The sequence below is a fragment of the Podarcis gaigeae genome (assembly GCF_964106915.1).
Source record: "Podarcis gaigeae genome assembly, chromosome: 3".
NCBI lineage: Eukaryota > Metazoa > Chordata > Lepidosauria > Squamata > Lacertidae > Podarcis > Podarcis gaigeae.
Genome location: NC_139680.1, coordinates 13,159,301 through 13,180,831, shown reverse-complemented (window position 1 = coordinate 13,180,831; position 21,531 = coordinate 13,159,301). Strand labels below are relative to the sequence as shown.

Genomic DNA, 21,531 nt, shown 5'->3' with positions numbered 1-21,531 from the left:
AAGGGAAATAGATTGGAGGGGAAAGAATCGGTCTGATAATGCCGGGACAAAGAAGCGAAGACCAATAATAGGCACCTGCGTCCATTTGGGGCCAGATGTACTTCTTGCTGCTGGTGTGCTTAGAATCATTGTAAAGTTGGGAGAGGGACCCCAAGGGTCATTTAGTCCAACCCCCTGGAATTCAGCTAAAGCATCCAAGACAAATGATGGCCACCCAACCTCTGCTTAAAATCCTTCAAGGAAGGGGAGTCCACTGTGAGGATACCCAGAGCTTACAGGGTTAACAGCTCAAGGGAAATGACGTCCTGTCACTGGGGGGGGGGGAGTCCGCATCTTTGTTATGTGAACGTTTTTTTACTTTCTGTTTTGGCTGCGACAGAAGAGGCCTCATTTCTTCGCTCTCTCCTGGCTGATGTTGTTTTGCTGCTGTACAATAAAGCTTCGTAGAAAGAATAGGAAGCTGCTGTATGAGAGTTTTACTGCATGGCTGAGATTTATTCCACACAGGTGCACCGCTGCGCAAGATACTCTGTGGTAGCCAGGAGCAGCAGGTTGGCACAGTGGAAGTGGACTGGACGCCACAATAGTCCCGCTGTTCGCAGCCTTGATGGACTCTCATCGGAACATCCACAACCTTCCGAGGGAATCTGTTTCATTACCAAATAGCTCTTACTGTCAAAAAGTTGTTCCTGGGGTTTAGTCAGACTCTCCTTCATGGGATGGAAGAAGGAGCAGCTATGAAACAGCCTGTGGGCCTCTGGTCAGTAGTGGAATCCAGGCTGGCCTTTCCTTGCCACGGCTGTGTCACACACAGCAAATGACAGTGTTCATTAACTGCTTGTTTATTACTTTTCTTATTTGGGGGGCAAATGGCTGTTGGAATTCTTTCTGGAAGGAAAGAAGGGGGAGCAAGGCCCCTGCAGCTACTTATTCTCTGAATGGTGGCAGAGGCAACACCTTCCTCTTCAGAGGGGAAGGGGTGAAATCTCCAGGTGGATTTTTTACTTCTGACAAGTGACAGAGGCAAATTGTCTGCAGATGGCATCAAGCATCATGAAAATGCTAAGAGGACAAAGTAATCTGAACTGCAGGTCCCCATATCAAATCATCAAACTTTTCCAGTTACTCTTGTTTCATGTGAGGTTGGTTGGTTTGTTTTAGGATAACATATAATCTTTCTTGCTTTAAACTATGGTTGAGCTGCAAAGGAGGCATGGTGTACTTTTTGCGTGAACGTGGCAGTGGTGGAAGGCACCCCCAATTTTGAGGGATTGTATTGAAGGGGAGCGGGCTAAAGCATTTGTGCATTTAGACTGAAGGCAACACAATGCAAAAAGCAACAACACTGCCCTTATTCCCCATGAATAATAAAATGTAACATTTTTTATTTGCTCTCAGTGCTGTCATCCAAATCTTTCTAGATGGCATAGAGAGTGTCATGACATTATCCTATTTGCTGCATGATGCTGATTGGTTAGGCTCTCTTAAGAAAGGACAAAGAAGAAGAAGAAGAAGAAGAAGAAGAAGAAGAAGAAGAAGAAGAAGAAGAAGAGGAGGAGTTTGGATTTGATATCCCGCTTTATCACTACACGAAGGAGTCTCAAAGCGGCTAATAATCTCCTTTCCCTTCCTCCCCCACAACAAACACTCTGTGAGGTGAGTGGGGCTGAGAGACTTCAAAGAAGTGTGACTAGCCCAAGGTCACCCAGCAGCTGCATGGGGAGGAGCAGAGACGCGAACCCGGTTCACCAGATTATGAGTCTACCGCTCTTAACCACTACACCAAGCAGCAGAGGCAGCAGAGAGAGAAAACAATGGCTGCAAAAGACATAAACAGAGAAATATAGAGAGGCTGGGGAAGGGGACAGGGAAATGTCCTGTGCAATTTGGTCAGTATCATTTCTGCACCTGAACTGTGATACTGACATCTCAAAAGCCACATAAATTTAGCTCAAGGCCCCCAAAAACCTCAGCAGGAGAGAAAACTTTTGATGCAGACATGAACTTCAAAGCACAGAACGAGAGTGCAACCTAGGATCCCATATTCCCGAAATAAGGCCAGCTCTAAAACGTGGGTCTCTTCAGATAAACTCAATAATCCAGTGGCAAATATCTGGTTCTGTGGCAGCGTCTTGGCCCTCACTATCCACAAGATGGCAGTGCAAGACTGTGTCATGTGGACAAACATGTAAACATGCTTTCAAAGTCACATCAGGACTTCAAAAATGATTCATCACTTACTTCATCCATTGATGATTTTTTGCAGTCATCATCGTCATCGTCATCATCGTCACTCTCGATCTCTGCTTCCCCTGCAACATTTTAGTTGAAGAAAGGAAACTCAGTGCAGTCAAATGCCTCCCAATAGTCACACCTTTAAGCTGCTGTTGTTACCAGAGTCCCTTTGCTTCATCCAAATGCAACTACAGTACCATAAGCTCAAGGTGGTATCTTGGTCTAGTGTTTTGGCTTTCAAAGCCAAAAGAGCCATTATCCCTTCAATACATTAATGAACAAACAGTAACATCATTATGATATTTAGCCATACTTAGAAGTTACGGAGTGCCAAAACTCCCATTCCCCATTTTCACAGTTAAACTTTGGTTACTTTTTGGAGGCTTTCAAGAAAGTAGCAGAAAGAAGAAGTTCCAAAGAAATTTCCCCAGTAGGGTGGGTTTACTGTACTTTTGTAGATGGAAGTGGCAGCATTTTTTGTTTCTTTTAATTTTCTTTTAAAAAGTAAAGCCTTGCTCAATGGCAAAACCCCTTCGAGTGCAATTGCCAGTGGGGATCAGATGGAGAAGGATTTGTTAAATGGGTGAAGAGAGGAGGGTCTGAATCAAATCCGTTAACAAGCTATAATACTAGCTTGTTAAAAAAGCAGGAGTCAATATGAGGGATGCTTCAAGTTCCTTTTTCCTTTGCTAGACTAGCACAGAAGAAGTCAGGTCATCAGCCTTGAAAGATTATGTAATGGGGTTTGGGGTTGCTTGTGAGTAAGGCGCAAACTGCTCCAAGCTGAGTAGTTTGGTTAAAACTTTCCCCTGGCTGGACAGTCAGTACTCCGTGACTGTCTCAATCACTGGCAGAATACGTCAGTGGGCGTTTCCTGAATTTCCTCCAACATAAAAGTTCTTTGACACCAAGTCGCCGCCTAGCTTCCCTGCGCGGAAGCTTTCTGCGCAGAGTGGGTGTCCCAAGGGGAGGTCCTGTGCTCTCCCCGCTGGTCTCGCTGGAACAGTCCCGGAGCCTTCCCTCCGAAGCTCCCTCAGCCTCCCCTTTCTCCCTGGCGTCACGTCTATTTCCTTCCCCAGCGGAAGTTCTCCCTCTCTCCTTGCTGGTTCCCTCTCCAGCGTCATTGGGGAGCTTTACCTCCGCCCTTGGCTCCGATGGCAGTTCCCTGACAGATTATTTAGGGAGAAAACACACAAAGGAAAACTCTAGGCCACTTCATCCTATAGAATACAACAAGCCCCGGCCTTTCTCCTTGGAATATTAGGTTCTGAATTGCCCAAGAAAGATGTAAAAGTATTCTTGTATGCTACAACTGCTGCACAAATCTTAATAGCCCAAAAATGGAAAACACAAGAATTACCAACTGCAGAAGAATGGCAGATGAAGATGATGGACTTTATGGAGCTGGCCATACTGAGCTTTATGGAGCTCTCTTACTGAGAGAATTCGTGACCAGAAGGAAGAAGAATATCAAGAAGATTGGAAGAAATTTAAAGATTATTTGAATAAATATTGTAATATTAAAGATTTGTAATCATTTGAAATAACTAAATAGGCCTAGGATTAAATTAGGATTAAACAAATAAATGAGAAATAGTATGATAAGAAAAGTTAAGAAATTTGATTATAATTGGAATATTGTTTTTTTTTAAAAAAAAAATGATATTGGAAAACTGCTACAGTCAGTTCCAAATGAATTCAGATGGAAGAGATTGGAGGAAGTCAAGTAAAATGTTTATGAAGTTGGAAGTTTAAATAATTAATTTCTTTATTGTATATGGGTATGTGGTTGTATTTTTGGTTATTATTTGTTAGGTTTGTTTTATTTTATTTTATTTTACTATTATTTTTCTTATTTTTGTTTTATTGAAAGAATGTGTTTGTATTATATTCAATAAATAAATATTAATAAATATTATTTGGGGGGGGGGAGAGAATACAACGAGCCCCTCCAAAGACAATTTCTCCTACTTTTTCTCATTTCAAAGACTTGAGTCTTATCCCTCCCTTCACTTCCTCAGTTCTTGAGGGCTTTGTTTCGTGCTCAGAGGTGTGGCTATTGTTTTAGCAGTGAAACAGCACAGAGAATGAGCTTATGTGTAGAACCTGCAGAGTCAATCATTTCTGACTCTCAGCTAGACCCCAATCTGGGCAAACGTGTGCTCTCTGCTCCTCCTGAATAGCCTCTTTTGTAGCTAAGCTGAGCAAAGCGGTGCAAAGTTTTAAGGAACTGTTCTTTAAGAGAAGAAAAAAGGACGAACACTTCTCATAGTTCTGTTACTCAAGCAACATTGCTGAATGGATGCCATGTTGTCATCAGCTACTTATCCTTCTATGGAACAAAGGAGCTATTTCTCAGCTGGGATGAAGTAGGGACCAGAAGGGACTGTGGAAGGACATGTGGATCCAGAATTGGTCTCCACAGTCACTTACGGACTCATTGTTAAAACCATGTTTACAGAAGACAATCTTACTCGGCTACGAGTGATCACCAAAGAAGAAGAAGAAGAAGAAGAAGAGTTTGGATTTGATATCCCGCTTTATCACTACCCGAAGGAGTCTCAAAGCGACTAACATTCTCCTTTCCCTTCCTTCCCCACAACAAACACTGTGAGGTGAGTGGGGCTGAGAGACTTCCGAGAAGTGTGACTAGCCCAAGGTCACCCAGCAATCGCATGTGGAGGAGCGGAGACGCGAACCCAGTTCTCCAGATTACGAGACTACCGTTCTTAAACACAACACCACACTGGCTCTCCAGAAGAAGAAGATAGCATGGAAATATTTGTGATAACATCATCTATCAATTAGCAGCCAATTTTGAAAGGACACTTTCTCCCCCAGCCACACTTTACTTCTGTGTGTGTGTGTGTGTGTGTGTGCAAGACCGTTGGAATTCTCCTGTTGAAGGGCTGTGCTATGTGTGAGAGAAAAGGAGTTATTAGTCCAAAGCTTCAAGTCCTATATTATGCCCTGAAATAATGAGGCTATCCTTCTTGGGGTACACACGTGGAGAAATGAGGCTTTGCTCCAACAGACTTCAGGAATGGTGTCCTAGTGTTGATGCTAAAAGACAGCACAAGCTTCTGAATGGATGCTAACAAGTGAAGAATGAAGGGGAAAAAATGGTTATGGTTTGACATAAAAAGAAAGATGCTGCTGTCATGGAAACGGACTGCAGGGACTTGGAAACAGTGGCAGAAAGCAGGCAAGAGTCACGAGCTTTGCCTCACTTGGCACAAAGGTTGAGGTTGAGCAATATTGAAGTAGCAATAGTGAGGATTTGCCTGTATTGATTCCCTCCATTACTGAGAGAATTCGTGACCAGAAGGAAGAAGAATATCAAGAAGATTGGAAGAAATTTAAAGATTATTTGAATAAATATTGTAATATTAAAGATTTGTAATCATTTGAAATAACTAAATAGGCCTAGGATTAAATTAGGATTAAACAAATAAATGAGAAATAGTATGATAAGAAAAGTTAAGAAATTTGATTATAATTGGAATATTGTTTTTTTTTTTTAAAAAAAATGATATTGGAAAACTGCTACAGTCAGTTCCAAATGAATTCAGATGGAAGAGATTGGAGGAAGTCAAGTCAAGAGGTGCTCAGCTGGCCTGCTGTGGAGTAATTCTGCCCCTGAGGCATATTCTGAATATCCCGAGGTATATTCAAAGTTTGTCAAGAGTTTCACCTGCAAGGATTTTTTTTTAAAGTGTTTTAGAGTGACAACAAAGAGATCTCCTAATACATACTGGTCCCCTTCGATTTTCTGTGTAACATGTGCAATATGTAAATGATTAAATTTTGCATGTGAGCATTAGGAGTCAAGCCATAAATGGCACCTCCTTTATTAAGGTGACCATTTGAAAAGGCCTTCGGATCCGTCCACCAGACCACTTTCTGGAAAAATAAAGTAGCTTTCTACAATACAAAATCTGGGCATCCCTGTCCAACAAAGTGTACCATATGTTTCTTGAAGAAGTTGGGGATAGCTATGAGTATCAGAACCAGTGGCTTGCATTTGCGTTATGCAGAGGATATTTGTGTCTATGTGTGTTTAAAAGTGGTAGTGGTTTTGTAACATGTGCTCCCCCGCTTTTTAAAACCAATATATTGCAGGGAAAGTGTTTGTTTACCGGCTCCAGGAGAAGAGGGCTCAAACCCGCTGGAAGCATCGCTGCACGCATTCGAAGCTTGTTCAGACAGTTTTTTCCTTCCACTCCCATCTGCAGACTTCTGGGACTTCTTTTTATTCTTCACCAGAATTTTGTACATCAGGTCTGCCGGGCTTGGAAGAGGAACGCCACGTTCAAGCTGAGAAAGGAAAAGACACTGGCAGTAAAACTGTGTCTCTTTAAAGCATCATTCCTGCATGTTGGGTCCGGCCCAAGACATTTGGGCACCTGAGGCCAACCACAAAATGGCGTTGCCGTCCCCAAGAAAGAAGAGGCAAGGGAAATCTACATTGTGAACAGGGGGTGGGGAGAAGGAAATCAAATCAACCTTAACCTATGGTTGAAGTGGGAATAAAAGGCTGCCATGGGGAGGGGCGGACAGACCCGCTCTGAATCATGGCAAGTGGATGCAGACCCCAGGAGACCCCAGAGGGCAGCCCCCACCATTTTCTGTCTCAGAGTGGGAAGAGATCAGCAGTGCCCCCTATCTGCCAAGAGGCCATAGCTGTCAACGATTCCCTTTTTAAAAGGGAAATTCCCTTATTCTGAATAGGATTCCTCGCAAGAAAAGGGGAAAGTTGACAGCTATGCAAGAGGCCACTGCGGAGGTGGCAAGGGGGCGGGGCCTGCCAAGGAGGCAGAAGAAGCAGCCACTGAAAAGCATGCCACAGCCATCACTGCCACTGCGGCGGCAGCAGTGGCCAATGCATTCCTTCAGATGGGCGGGATATAAATAATAAATTGTTGTTGTTGTTGTCAGAGTGGACTCTGCAATGCACTTGCTGATGTTATGATTCTCGTGACTTTATAAGGTACAAAGCTAGACACATTTTTTTTTTATAAATATTTATTAAGATTTTTATAAGAGAAAAGCATAAGTAACAAACAACATTGCTTGTATCACACACAAAATTTCATAACTTGTTTGGACTTCCTCACGTCTCCTGCTCCCACTTACATTGTTAAAAAGTTTTTTCAAGCAAATTATCATCTTGTTTACAATCTTATATCCACTCGTTTAAATATAATCTAATAGTTCTCCCAAAGGGTTTGTCTTTTCCTTAATCTCACTTATCATCTAATTCCAATCTAGTTTAGTGGTGGCCAATTATTTATGATCAAGCATCCTTCTTAACATTCAAAGCTAGACACATGTTGTGGTGACTCTTTTAAAACTACACTTGGGCACCCTTGCCAAACATCTTACAAAGTACAATGTGTGATATAGCACCTTACCACACCCACTATAATGTGCAAAATAAAGAAGAGTCTATTTAGAGGTGCTATATGAAAAGCAATGGAAAAATTCAAAATTGTAAATCAATACTTTATATTTTTACTGCTACTTCTTCTTCTTTTACCAAAGAGGACCAACTTACTGGGTATTTTTCCAGTGGCTCCATCAACAGGGCATCACCAAATATTAATCTGCAATATTCTGCCATTTTTGCCTGTTGCTTAGGGCTGAAAAGGGAAGAAAACAGGGAATTAAATGAGGGTTATTCATAGCATCGGAAGTGCCAGTAATGGAAAATTTAATATCCTTTAACGAGAGGAAGAGGCATAAATTTTTTGAACCTATCCTACTAAATTATTCTCACTGATATGGAGTCATTCCACGATTATTCAGACTCTTGTGGCAGTTCTTTTCACATACACTTTTACATTAAAGATACAATAAATGTTCTCAGACATTTGCAGTGGTAAACTGAAAAAGCTGAACCTGCCTCACATACAGGCAACTAATACGTGCTTAAGAAAATGCAGAAAATGAATGTCACATTTGCACACTCTTAAACATAAATATCTTTATTCTACTCCTGTATGTAGGTTTGTGGTTCCTGCCTTAGGTTTCAGAGTTTTCTCGGTTTCACATTGCTGTTCAGGTTCAAGACTAGAAAGCAGGAATAGAATAAATGTTGAAGTTTTCCTCCGAATTTCCCAGTTCTTGCCACCTTCTTTTACCTGTGCCCCGAGGCTGCTTGGGTGCTTTGCAACAGTTGTTGGGATTATGAGCAATATTAACTGAAATATCCTTGTACTCATTGAGAAACTCAATGCAAACTGGAAATATAGTTTAAATGTACATGCATTTTTAATGGCAGAAGCTTGCCCACCAACACTGTGTGTGTACTGAGGGTTGCACATTAAATGTAATTTTTGGCTAAGAGCAAATGTTCAGAGTCCATCTGCAAAGCAAATAACACTCTGAATCTCTGTACCATCAGAAAAGCTCCTGGAGGAAGCAGTTTCAATTATGGTTTCAGCTTGTGGCTGAGAAATTGTTTTATTAGACACTGAACTCATCTCAAATTAATTTCAGCAGATGAGATATTATTTCTAAGCCCTAGAAGGGGTACCAGAACCGCCAATGATCTGGCTGGCTTTTTGTCTCCAGGCCCTTTTATTATAGGTTTCCAAAAAAAGAGCAGAAAATAACAATTATATCTGCTTTCCAATAAGTTTTGCTCGGACATTTCATCCAAAAGTTTTGGCGAAATACTGATATATAGTGCCACTAGCATTGTTCTGTGTTTGTACATTTCTTGATTCTGGCATTTCAACAACCATGGTGATTTTTCAAACATGTCTGCTACTTAGGAGAAACCTGTTCATATATTCTAACTGTTGGCTAGCTCATGGTCCCACCAAGCCACAGGAAGTGGCCTGAGAGACCCCGGATCTTTATCTTCCAATATGATTGGAAGGGTAGAGTTGCTGTCTGCTTTTTAGAGATCTCTTCTATGGAGCAGGCGGAGACATCTTTTATCCCCAATCTTAGCACTAAGCACCACGGGGCTATGATCTGAGATAAAGTTGTCTGCCTGCTCTTTAAAAGGCAAGGTTTCCAGAAATCTGTTTGAAAACGGGCTGTCAAGTGGATTTCCTTCTGTCCACCTGTTTGATCCACATCGAGGCACTTACCCCTGCTATGAGTGCTTTCTTTTCCACGTGCAGATATCATGCAAAAATAAATACATAAATTGCTTTGCAATATGCATATTGTATAGTCACTGATTTAAAATTGCCACTGTTGCTCTCCTCCCCTGACATGTCTGCTGATTTTGTGCGTGCATAAGTCGCTAGAGGTAACCTATATGGACAAAGACTGCAAATCTAACCCTATGTTCATCTGAGGAATGTTGGAAGGTGTGCATATGGGATCAGGGTACACGTATGTAGTCCGTGTGTATCTGTGTTTTACGTGCAGTGTCTGTGTGTATATATACACTGGCTATGGTCCCCACTGGCATTTGGTCCTCGGAGGGGTAGTTGACTGGCAACAGGGCCCTTGGCCCAAAAAGATGCTCTTCAAGCATGCTGAAGATGCTCTTCAAGCATGCTTTTGACACACATTCTCTGCAAAGAAATATGGAAGGCAGCAAACCCGTATCCAAACCACGTCCACCACACTTCAGAATGCCAGTGTTTCTTCACCACAAACTTCAACCGTTCAGCAGCATCAATGAAACATATGCAGGCTAATATTTATTCCACAATATTGCTTACGGAAATATTTTGGCTACTTACGAATCCACGTGATTTTCAAAAGAGAGAAGGATCGGGAAAGGAGACGTCTTAAATGCACATTCAGCAATAGCTTCTATTACTTCCTACGGGAGATGGCAGGGAAGAAGGAAGAAGAACAGGCAATGAGGATTTCTTCTTTTTAAAGAACACATTTCTCTTTCTGATTTTTTTTAAAAAACGATTTAACACACAAACATAAGCAGTTTGAGAACTTTTCAGGCACAAAGTCATGCTTTCTCATGTTCTAAAAAACTTTAAAAGAGTTGAGGAAGCCCCACTAGCAATTAAGTTACTCTAAGCTTGATTTACTTTATCATCTTCAGAATCTCTCCTTCCACTATTACATCTGCTGCTTGAGGGAGAACAAACAACAGCCTGCATGGAAGATTCTGTCTTTGTAGGGCCTGACTGTATGCCTAAAGCTATGCCTTTTTTGCATAATTAAAATAGTCACATATTGCCTGACAGCCTTTTTTTTTTTACAGGCTTTCTTTCCACAAAACTCTGTTATTTAGCTTAACACATTTCAGGCTTGTTTTTGATGTGGGGAAACCCTTAGATGTGACAGAGAGCGGCTATTGCATGGAGTCAAATAAGGGTGAGCATTTGGAATATTTCCTAAAAGCTGACTGGGGTTGGCATCTGTTTATCTAACAGAAGTTAGAAGTTTATCTAACACTTCAGAAGGATATGGGTTTAGGCTATCTTGGTTATGCCAAACTGGTCTATCATTATGGTCCTATTTGATTCCCTACATGATTAGACTCACATGATGGAGAGTGGGGATGGTGGTCACTGGTCATGTTCTCCCTATCATGTTCCTGCATCTGCCACTGCCTCACTTGTGCATTAGAAGGGAACTTAAAAATGGTAAGTGTAATGCTGGTGGTCAACAAAACGTGTTCAAAAACTTTCTCAAATGTAGTACAGTGGTACAGTAAAAGAAATGTAGTACAGTAGTACCTCGGGTTAAGTACTTAATTCATTCCGGAGGTCCGTTCTTAAGATGAAACTGTTCTTAACCTGAAGCACCACTTTAGCTAATGGGGCCTCCTGCTGCTGCCACACCGCCAGAGCCCGATTTCTGTACTTATCCTGAAGCAAAGTTCTTAACCTGAAGCACTATTTCTGGGCTAGCGGAGTGTGTAACCTGAAGCGTATGTAACCTGAAGTGTATGCAACCCGAGGTACCACTGTATAAACACCAACAACTGGGAAATACTGCCCTGCGAGTGCTCCAATTGGAGAACAACCTTTACCAAAGGTGTCATGGGTTTTGAAGACGCTCAAACTCAGGACAAAAGGGAGAAACGTGCTAAGAGGAAGGCACGCTTGGCAAACCCTCACTGTGATCAACTCCCGCCCCGAAGCCTATGTCCCCACTGTGGAAGGATGTGTGGATCCAGAACTGGCCTCCGCAGTCACTTACGGATTCACTATTAAAACTCTGTTTATGGAAGACAATCTTACTCGGCTTCGAGTGGTCGCCAAGGAAGAGAAGGGGAAACATCTGGAGCTTGGTGCGTACCCATGTACGCAAGTACAAGAGGCAGGTCCCCTTGTATTTCACTATTAACATAAAAGGTAAAGGCACCCCTGACCATTAGGTCCAGTTGTGGCCGACTCTGGGGTTGTGCGCTCATCTAGCTTTACTGGCCGAGGGAGCCGGCCTACATGTGGGTCATGTGGCCAGCATGACTAAGCCGCTTCTGGCAAACCAGAGCAGTGCATAGAAACGCCATTTACCTTCCCGCCAGAGCGGGACCTATTTATCTACTTGCACTTTGACATGCTTTCGAACTATTAACATACTTCGTCTTAATTGTATTTCAGCTCAACAATTACTTTGATAAAATACATATTTTGTTATGTGCAAATGGCTTTGGATACCTATTAGGTCCATAAATTAACATGTAGCATATATTCGACACAAAAACAGCGACAATTTGTTGTTGACAAAGGGCAACTGGACATATAAAGAGACCCATTACCTTCAGTAGCTAAGGGCCTCATCAAACCTAAATCTGGCCCTGCTTTCATCCTCCAATGTGTGACAGGGAAAGGCACAGGGATGTGGTGGAGTATTTCACCACTTTCCCTCCTGGGGGAACGGAATAGCCAAATAGGGCTTATGGCTTTGCCCAAAAGCTAACCATTTCAAATGCAGGACAGGAGCAAATCCATATGAGACATGTTTCAAGATGAGTATCTCTCAGGCAAGCGTCTCGTGGCATAACCAAGGTTTGCATCCATAGCTGTCAATGTTTCCCATTTTTTTAATGGAAATTCCCTTATTCCGAATAGGATTCCTCTCAAGAAAATTGAAAAGTTGACAGCTATGTTTGCATCTGAGGCATCACTGCCTGAAAATATATTGCTATGAATGTGTCTCCATCGAGAAAGCGAAGAAAAAGTTCAAGATACACAAAAATCAAGGGACACGGGTGACGCTGTGGGTTAAACCACAGAGCCTAGGACTTCCCGATCAAAAGGTCGGCGGTTCGAATCCCTGTGACGGGGTGAGCTCCCGTTGCTCGGTCCCTGCTCCTGCCAACCTAGCAATTTGAAAGCATGTCAAAGTGCAAGTAGATAAATAGGTACCACTCTGGCAGGAAGGTAAACGGCATTTCCGTGCGCTGCTCTGGTTTGCCAGAAGCGGCTTAGTCATGCTGGCCACATGACCCGGAAGCCATACACCGGCTCCCATGGCCAATAAAGCGAGATGAGCGCCGCAACCCCAGAGTCAGCCACGACCGGACCTAATGGTCAGGGGTCCCTTTACCTTTTTACACAAAAAACATATTTTGATTGGGGGGGGGGGATAGCTGACATAGCAATACAAATTACACCCATCTTGGTAAAACTGTTGTATGTTACAATGAAGTTTGGAAATGAATTCACGGCGCTTTAGATCTCAGCCTCCCATATTTACTCAGTTGTGGCATAAAGAAAGAATTAGGGGAGTCAAATTGCAGCACAGTGAGATCAATTTACTTTTGTGCCTCCGCACATGTCAAATCTATTTGTCGGAGGCAGGGGGAAATGACAGGCTAAGAGAATGCCTGTTACATGGAGAAGAGCCATGGTCCAAGTATGTGCTGGTTTAATGACTTTGCACCCATCAGCTACTGAGAATTCAAAATTCATTCACACACAGGATATGTTATTTCTCAACAGGAGTGTGTTGTCAAACCGAACAGCAAAGTGACAACAATATTTTTAAACTGGTGTTCATGCTAGTGTAATCAGAAGTGTAACTAGTCACAATATCCTGACGATCTTCACAGATTGCAGAGAAATAGGCCATTCTCAGTCGTCCCCCCAAAAAGATAACCAATAACAATGAGAGAGGCGAGACCTCAAACTGGTGCTCAAAACATCTGAGTTTATGATGATTTCTAATGTGCCAGACTAACATTAGTCTCTCTCAGAAGCTCTATGACACAAACATATTTTAAAAGTCTTGGATAGCTAAATTAAATTATGAAACTGAATCAATAAATAAAAAAAAAACCTGAGACGGAAGATATCACGAGGAGACAAATGCCCCAATAATAGATTTTATTTTTCTTTACAATCCTTATATCCCACAAACCTTCAGCACATAAATAACAGGGAACGTAGCAATAAAATGGACGTGGGGAGCCTGTAGTCACCCAGATGTTGTCCAGATGTTCCTAAACTTCACCACCCATCAGCATGGTCAATGGTCAGAGGTTGAAGGGGGCTGTAGTCTAGCAACATCTGGGGATATCACATTCTGATAATATACGTATTATATACGTATTATATATACACAGAGTCCAGAACTTTGAAAGCCTTCCCCGGAAACAGTAACTATCAGAAGTGCGTGCAGGAGCCAGGCCCTGTGACTGGTAGGGCCTCGCAGGACTGGGGCATTCCTGAGTTTGGCCTGGAAGGGCAAGGCACGGCCACACAGGCGAGGCTTGACAGAAGACTCGTAGTACCTGGTGGCAAGGGCTGGGAGGGGTATATAAGACCAGCATTTCCATCTGTTTCTTTGCCACACCAACATGCTATCCACCTAGCTGTGCTTCAGCTTCCTGACTCCTGGAATCCTGACTCTTGGACCCTTGGCTTCCTGACTTCTGATTTCCTGACTCTTGGACCCTTGGCTTCTTGACTCCTGGTTTCCTGACCCCTGGACTGCTGATCCCTGCTTCCTGACCTCTACTCCAGTCCCAGTGTACCAAGCCGGGACTCCAACTGCTTGTGACCTGGACTGTGACAGCAACAAGGTTAGATTACTGCAATGCATTATACATAGGGCAACCTCTGAAGATGATCTGGAAACTTCAGCTAGTGCAGAATTCAGCAGCCAGGTTGCTCACCGGAGCAAGACTGATTGAGCATATTACAACGATCCTGGACCAACTGCACAGGCTACCAGTTAAGTTTCCGGGCCCAATTCAAAGTGCTGGCTTTTGACCTGTAAAGCCTTAAACAGGTCAGGACTTCAATACCTCAAGGACTGCCTCTTTCCATATGAATCTTTGTGTGCTGCCTCCTCGAGAGGTCCTGAGGGTGGCAACACAATAACGGGCCTTCTCTGCAGTGGCTCCCCGTCTGTGGAATGCTCTCCCCAGGGAAGTTTGCCTGGCGCCTTCATTATACACCTTTAGGTGCAGGCAAAAACATTCCTTTTTAACCAGGCCTTTGGTTGATCTGATTTACATCCTATGCCCTTTTAAAATGTGTTTGTTTGTTTGTTTGTTTGTTTGTTTGTTTGTTTGTTTGTTTGTTGGGGAGGGGGTTTACTGGGGGGTTTTGTTTTTATTATGTATTTTATGGTTTTATAAACAGGATAAACAGGAATGTGAGGGACCAGTCCTGACACTGCCATGATGGGCACAACCCCAACATCTTAGTCCTCACCTGCTCCAACCCTAACTTCGCATGTGGAGCAGAAGAATCTTCCAAGTTTAACTGTCCACACTCAGAATCCTCAGTGTGAATTATCCCAGTCACACAGGGTTCCCGCCTGTGTGGAGGAGTCTAAATACACTCAGCTGAACAGGAGAAGATTTGCCCTCCAGACCTTCTTCTTAATGCCTGAAGGTTTGAGGCTGCAGCCAGTGGGAACGGGGCTGTTTGAGGCAGAGCTGGCATTTGTGACTGCGCTCCTTCCTCCACAAACATCAGATAGATGCAAACACCTCAGCAAGGCTTGAGGTATTTGTTTTAAGGATATAGAAAGTGTGTGGGAAGCATTTTCATGACACTTAGGGTGTTTGCTTTCATACTATATCCTACAGCTCACAAGATACTCCATTCTGTTCCAACTCCACATAATCCCTAAACCTTGAACGCATTTTAAGGCTATTTCCACATGCTAGGGTTGTTTGTTTGTTTTTCCATGTGGGATTTTCATTAATTCCTCAAAGCACTGTTGTGTAAATCTTGGAAGTACAGTATAATGAAGGAGCAAACTATAAAACGCCAGCCATTTAACTGTCTGAAAAGGTATATTAACCAAACAACCATTGTTTCTGGGTGGACAAATAATTACTGACGAATAGTGCAGGAACTTTCATGAAAGAAGATCAGCTGACATTACCGCAAAGGGAAGTCTGAAGGGTAGAGATAGTATGAACTGAGGGTTAGTTAGCTATACATTTTTTGCAACTGTCTCTATCACATTGTCTCAGTTCTTCAGATAATTTTATGAAAAGCTTGAAAGGATTGAAATAGTACACAAGTAAGCACATATTCCATGGTATAACCAGGGCTTGATTTAGGTTTGATAAGGCCCTAAGCTACTGAAGCTAATGGGGCCCTTTATATGGCCAGCTGTCCTTTGTCAACAACAAACTGTCATTGTTTTTTTTGTGTGTGTTGAATATATGCTATATATTAATTTATGGACCTAATAGGTATCTAAAGCCATTTGCACATAACAAATAGGAGCCTACAAAACACAAAACACTGTTGCTGTATATAAGTTTTATTTTATTTGTTTTTTAGTTTATATTTTGGAAATGTACATCCAGGTTTTTTCCTTTAATTTTTTGGGGGCCCCCCAAGAGAGTGGGACCCTAAGCTATGACTTGTTTAGCTTATATGTAAATCTGGCACTGCAGTTAACACTAGAGAATCATGGCGGAGAGACTTATTTAGATTTTGTAACAAAACCATAGCATCATCATAGTTTCCTATCATGCAACAAAAGTGCCTCCAATCTGTCCATGTAATGGTTCTAGGGGTTGCTCGTGCATAAGCATGTGCTTCTCTCCTTGGCTGGGTGCAAACACCTGGCTGGGCTGCCAAAGTGAACCTCCTCTGTCTGGACAGCCACTCACCCGTGGCTGACTCAATCGCTGGCAGAATCCGTCAGTGGGCGTTTCTTAAACTTCCTCCAGCAAAGAAGCACTTTGACGCCTAGTCTCCGCCTACTCTCTCTGCGCAAAGCCTTCTGCGCAGGGAGGGCGTGGGCAACGGAGGACCCCTACTCTCCCCGCTGGTCCCAGGCAAGGAGTCATGGAACCGCCTCACCGCTTCCCCCATCTGCCCCCCTTCTCCACTGGTGCTACGCTGATTCTCTTCCCCAGAAGATGGGCTGCTTCTCCCAATCCCTGGACGCTCTCCGGAATCCCTCTGGCTTTTGCGCTCCCCCTCCAGTACTGATGGCAGTTCCCTGACAGTCCATTTAATGTTTTACTTAAAAAGAACAGTAATTTTCAATCCACTACCATAAAGTCCCCAGATTAAGTGTTAGCTATTTCACCGTTGTTCCTTGGATGCTAGTCAATATGTTATCCAGCACAGATCCTTGTTGACATTAGAAGATAATATATCTTGCATTCAGCTCTACTGCTGTCCATTTCCTTATAGCTAAATGCAGCATCAGTAGCACTCTTCGAGCATTGAAAAAATGTGTTGAGCATAAAGTATACAGGGGGAGCAGGTACTTGTGTGGCAGCCCTGCCCTCAATGTGCCTGCTCCAATGCCATCCTTCTCATGTTGAGTTGGGAGGTAGGAAGTTTGAGGGTAAAGGTAAAGGACCTTGGATGGTTATAAGTCCAGTCAAAGGCGACTTTGGGGTTGCAGCGCTGATCTCGCTTTCAGGCCAAGGGAGCTGGTGTTTGTCCACAGACAGTTTTCCGGGTCATGTGGCCAGCATGACTGAACCTCTTCTGGCACAGCGCAACACCATGATGGAAACCAGAGCGCACAGAAACGCCGTTTACCTTCCCGCCACAGTGGTACCTATTTATCTACTTGCACTGGCATGCTTTCAAACTGCAAGGTTGGCAGGAGCTGAGACAGAGCAATGGGAGCTCACTCCATCATGGGGATTTGAACCACCGACCTTCTGATCTGCAAGGTCAGACCACAGTGCCAGTTGAGGAGCTATGCCAAACACACCAAAGGATGCTGGAGTAGGTCCAGTGAATGTGCGCTCAACTCTACCTGATGCTTTTGAATGTGCAGACGGCTACTGTCTCTCCATTTACAGTTTCTCTTCATTTGAAAGCTCTGCATCGCACCAAAGACCTCATTGCTAGGCTTCAGCGCACAAACGTACCACACACGACAAGGTAATTCAGTTGCTCTAATCTCCCAGATGAGAATTGAAACAAAAGCTTCAGTGAAGACTTGCGGCACGAGTCTCCAAGATGCCCACGACAAGTGCTACTGGAGACCTTCCCACATCTCCCTTGCTACCTTAGCCCAAAATAAGCTAAGTGTATGTTGAGAGTCCCATGGACTGCAAGAAGATCAAACCTCTCCATACTGAAGGAAATCAACCCTGAGTGCTCACTGGAAGGACAGATCGTGAAGCTGAGGCTCCAATACTTTGGCCACCTCATGAGAAGAGAAGACTCCCTGGAGAAGTCCCTGATGTTGGGAAAGATGGAGGGCACAAGGAGAAGGGGACGACAGAGGACGAGATGGTTGGATAGTGTTTTCAAGGTTACCAGCATGAGTTTGACCAAACTGCGGGAGGCAGTGGAGGACAGGAGTGCCTGGCGTTCTCTAGTCCATGGGGTCATGAAGAGTCGGACACGACTAAACGACTAAACAACAACAACATGTTGCAAACTGGCCCTTGCACAATAATAGCGACACCACACAACGTACCTTAAAGGATATCTCAGTTGTCATGGTGAATCCATGTGTAATAACGGGCTCTTCTTCAGCTGTTCGGCCTTTCCAGCAGTCCAGCTCGACGCAGCGACAGCCAGACAATAGCACTTGGCGATACATCTCTACGGAAGAGTTACCGGCCAGCTGTCCAGCTGCAAAGACATAACAAGGAGCATGAAACAAGGGGACCCATTATGGGCTTATGGACTAAATGCACATAATTTAACCATAATGAAAGCTTACATCATCCATTTCCCCCGGTGGTGACAAACAAATGGACAAATCCATTTAAGAGGCATAAAATGTAATGAAAATCATGCCCAATTAGTCAATTCTGAATGGTTCTGATTTTTCCTTCATATTCAGCACTGTAAATCAGAGATGGCTAAGCTGTAGCCTATCAGATATTATTGGACTCCAACTCCCAGAAGCCCCAGGCATGGACAATGGTCAGAAATGGCAAGAGTTGAAGTTCGAACAACCTCTGGAGGACCATAGGTTAGCCACCTCTGGTGTGCATGATTTCTACCTAAAGAATATTGCATTGATGTGTGTGGTGGTAGACCTAGAAAATAAGAGGGAATATCACATGCGCAACAGTTCAGATTCCCATTGGTTTCAAATGTTTCTGTATTTCTAAAATGCTAAAAAATACCTTTGCCAGTTGTGGTATTTCTTATGAGAACCATGAAATATAAACAAAGAGGATGAGAGAACTGTACACCGTACTGCTCCGTGTCCACTTCTTAGGGTTTTAGTCTTGTTTCAAATGTATTTCTAATTGTGTTTTTAATAATCATATTGTAATCACATTGAGACAGCAGCTTAGATTCTCGTGTTACTATTAATTGTCTTTAAGAAATCTAACTCTTGTAAATGTGTTCTGAATGATACCATTAAAATGCACTTGTGGCAGAAATGGCTCTTCTGTCAAAAAATGTATTATTATTTAGTACAATAAAAACAACAAAAAGTTTGCAGTCTCTTGTACAGTTGACACCACCTTAGAGCTTTGTTGTGCCAACTGATCGGTACTGGCAGTTCACACATGTTTTCACAACTCCCGGAATTTAATGTGACATTCTGTACTTAACTGGTTTATAATGAAACACTGACACTCAATGGGCCCCAATCCAACCCAAGTGAAACACTTTCATTGATTTTCGTGAGAGTGACTTAGTTATGTGCTCAACCCTCTTACTGGTCAGTGAGAAAGGCTCACTTTAGGTAGGGTGGGTTTAAAAAAAGTTTAGAGTATATTTTATTGTGAAAAGCTTAAAATTAAATCCAAAGGGTTGCATTCAAAGTAGTACTTCACAGTGCCTTTCGAGAGTGGGATGACTTCCGTTTGTGCAATGGGACACTTTCTTCTTCTCCTCCTTCCAACCATCTGCCCCCTCAATTTGTTCTGGGGTTTCCTCCCAAACAGATTTGGGGGCAGCCTGGGTCATATTGTGTGAGGCAAGAAGAGGGTAGGGAGTCTTTTTTAAAAAATCAGTGGACATTTTTCCACTCACACATTGGGTTAGTTAAATACCACTCAATATCCAATCATAGATCAATAAGCTTGAAAGATGATAGCGTTCTATCATGGATTCTGTAGTAGTAGATTTCCTGCATTGGTTGGACTAGATTACTTTTGTTTGTTTTTTAAAAAAAATTATTGAGGATTTTTTATTACAATAGAAAGAAAGAAAAAAAGAAAGAAAAAAACAACATAACAGAGTACAAACAATGTTCTTTCTCTTTATTATTGGACCCCCTCACGTCTCTCACTCCTACTTTCCAAATTTATAGAACCTCAACCAGCAAATTATCACCTTATTTCCATTCTTATTATACACTTTGCCAATGTTTTATCCCTAGCTTTGAATAATTTTATCTATATCTTAAATCTCTAATCTTACCATAATATTTATTCAAAATCTATTTTTCTCGTAAAATTCACTCATTCTCGCATCTTTTCACCAAATTTTATGGTGCCCAGTTATTTTCAAATCTCTCATCCTTCTTAACTCTCGTACAGTTTATAGTGCTTTTGTAAATAGTCCTTGAATTTCTTCCAGTCCTCTTCCACTGCTTCCTCTCCCAGGTCTCGAATTCTGCCAGTCATTTCTGTGGACTAGATTACTTTTGAGAGCTTTTTCAACTTTGTGCTTCTCACCCATTATTTTCTGCTTTGCTTTTCAAGCGACCCATGCTTTAGGATAGCAATGTGCTCAACCACCCAATTAAGTTGGTTAGCTGAATTAGGTTAACTAACTGATTAATTGTTGCTTTTTCCGTGTCCTAAACAATGGTTATTCAATTTGCTTTGCTTCCTTCCATTTTAATATTCCGTTATATTTCTTAAACAAGTAATAATTATAATGTTTTGCTTGCATGATTTTGGAGGGAACAGAACACACACACACACACACACACATCAACAACAACAACAACACAGGAGAATCCAAAGGGAATCTGCATGATTCACATTTGATGGGAAATAAGACACCCAATTACTACTTGTTAAGCCTTCACTGATATGAATTTTCCTTACACTCCTGGGGGTTTAACACTGAAACCTTGGGTAAGAAAGAGATTAAAAAACACACACCAATCTGTTAAATGCTTAAGCTGTGTGAAAATAAATTGGTAGAAGCCATTTAAGACAGGGCTTTTTGCTTTAGCTTGTCTATCAGATTCTAGAAAGTCACAAAGCTTTGGCATGTTTAGAATTCCTTGTCTTTAGGGTTTCCCCACATAAACACTGTCACCTATTTTTATTTTGTATAGACATTCAATAGGAGGGAGGAGGCATCAGTTGAGCAGCAGCCAAAAGTTCAGACTCTTAAGCTTTAGCACTAGGCCACAAGAATATAAGCAAAATTTGCTCCTCCTTCACTCCAAAGCAGTGGTCAGTAGACTAGGGGACTAGACTAGTCCCCTAAATGTTCCTTGCAAATTAGGGTATTAAAGTATGAAAGCCTGGTGCCTCCAGGCACAATGTTCTGAAGGGGTCCAAGAACCCTTTCTGCCACCTTCCCAAAGCCTGCCCAGGTTTGGGAAGGAGGCGTCAGGGCTCTAGCATCCTGTCAGAGGCCTGGTGAGTAAAAAAAAATCCCAAGAAGCTTCTGCCCATCTTAGGAAGAGAGGTACAATGCTCACATGAGCAATGTTGGGACATCACATGCACGGCATCACCCCCCGCCCAATCGCCATCTCAAGCATGTAGACTGCCATATACAAATGTCATGAAAATATGTGACCTCTTTTTTGGTGAGGCCTTTCCTCCTTCTTGATGATACATGAATGTCCAGTGCGGCTCCTTTAAAGAGTTATGAACTGGGATAATTCTGCATGATGCTTTAGTGGCCAAGGATTCAAAGAGAGGCTACTTCACAACTCAATTTCAAGCTTTTCAAAAAATTACTTCACACATTGCCACATTTATTACTGCAGATGTTTTGGATTTCTGAGGTCCTTGACCTCCAC

The 21,531-nt window shown here is 42.6% G+C and overlaps 1 protein-coding gene across 3 annotated transcripts in view; it reads right to left on the bottom strand.

Moving 5' to 3' along the window:
- Nucleotides 1–21,531, bottom strand: part of PLCB1 (phospholipase C beta 1) — a 460,081-nt gene that overhangs the window by 103,236 nt on the left and 335,314 nt on the right. For all 3 annotated transcript variants that reach the window (XM_083730042.1, XM_083730041.1, XM_083730043.1), the window contains 5 exons: nt 18,049–18,206; nt 9,945–10,027; nt 7,793–7,877; nt 6,375–6,552; nt 2,242–2,312 (listed from right to left, as the gene is read on the bottom strand). In XM_083730042.1, coding sequence (XP_083586168.1) covers nt 2,242–2,312; nt 6,375–6,552; nt 7,793–7,877; nt 9,945–10,027; nt 18,049–18,206 — 575 coding nt within the window. The remainder of the gene's footprint in view (nt 1–2,241; nt 2,313–6,374; nt 6,553–7,792; nt 7,878–9,944; nt 10,028–18,048; nt 18,207–21,531) is intronic.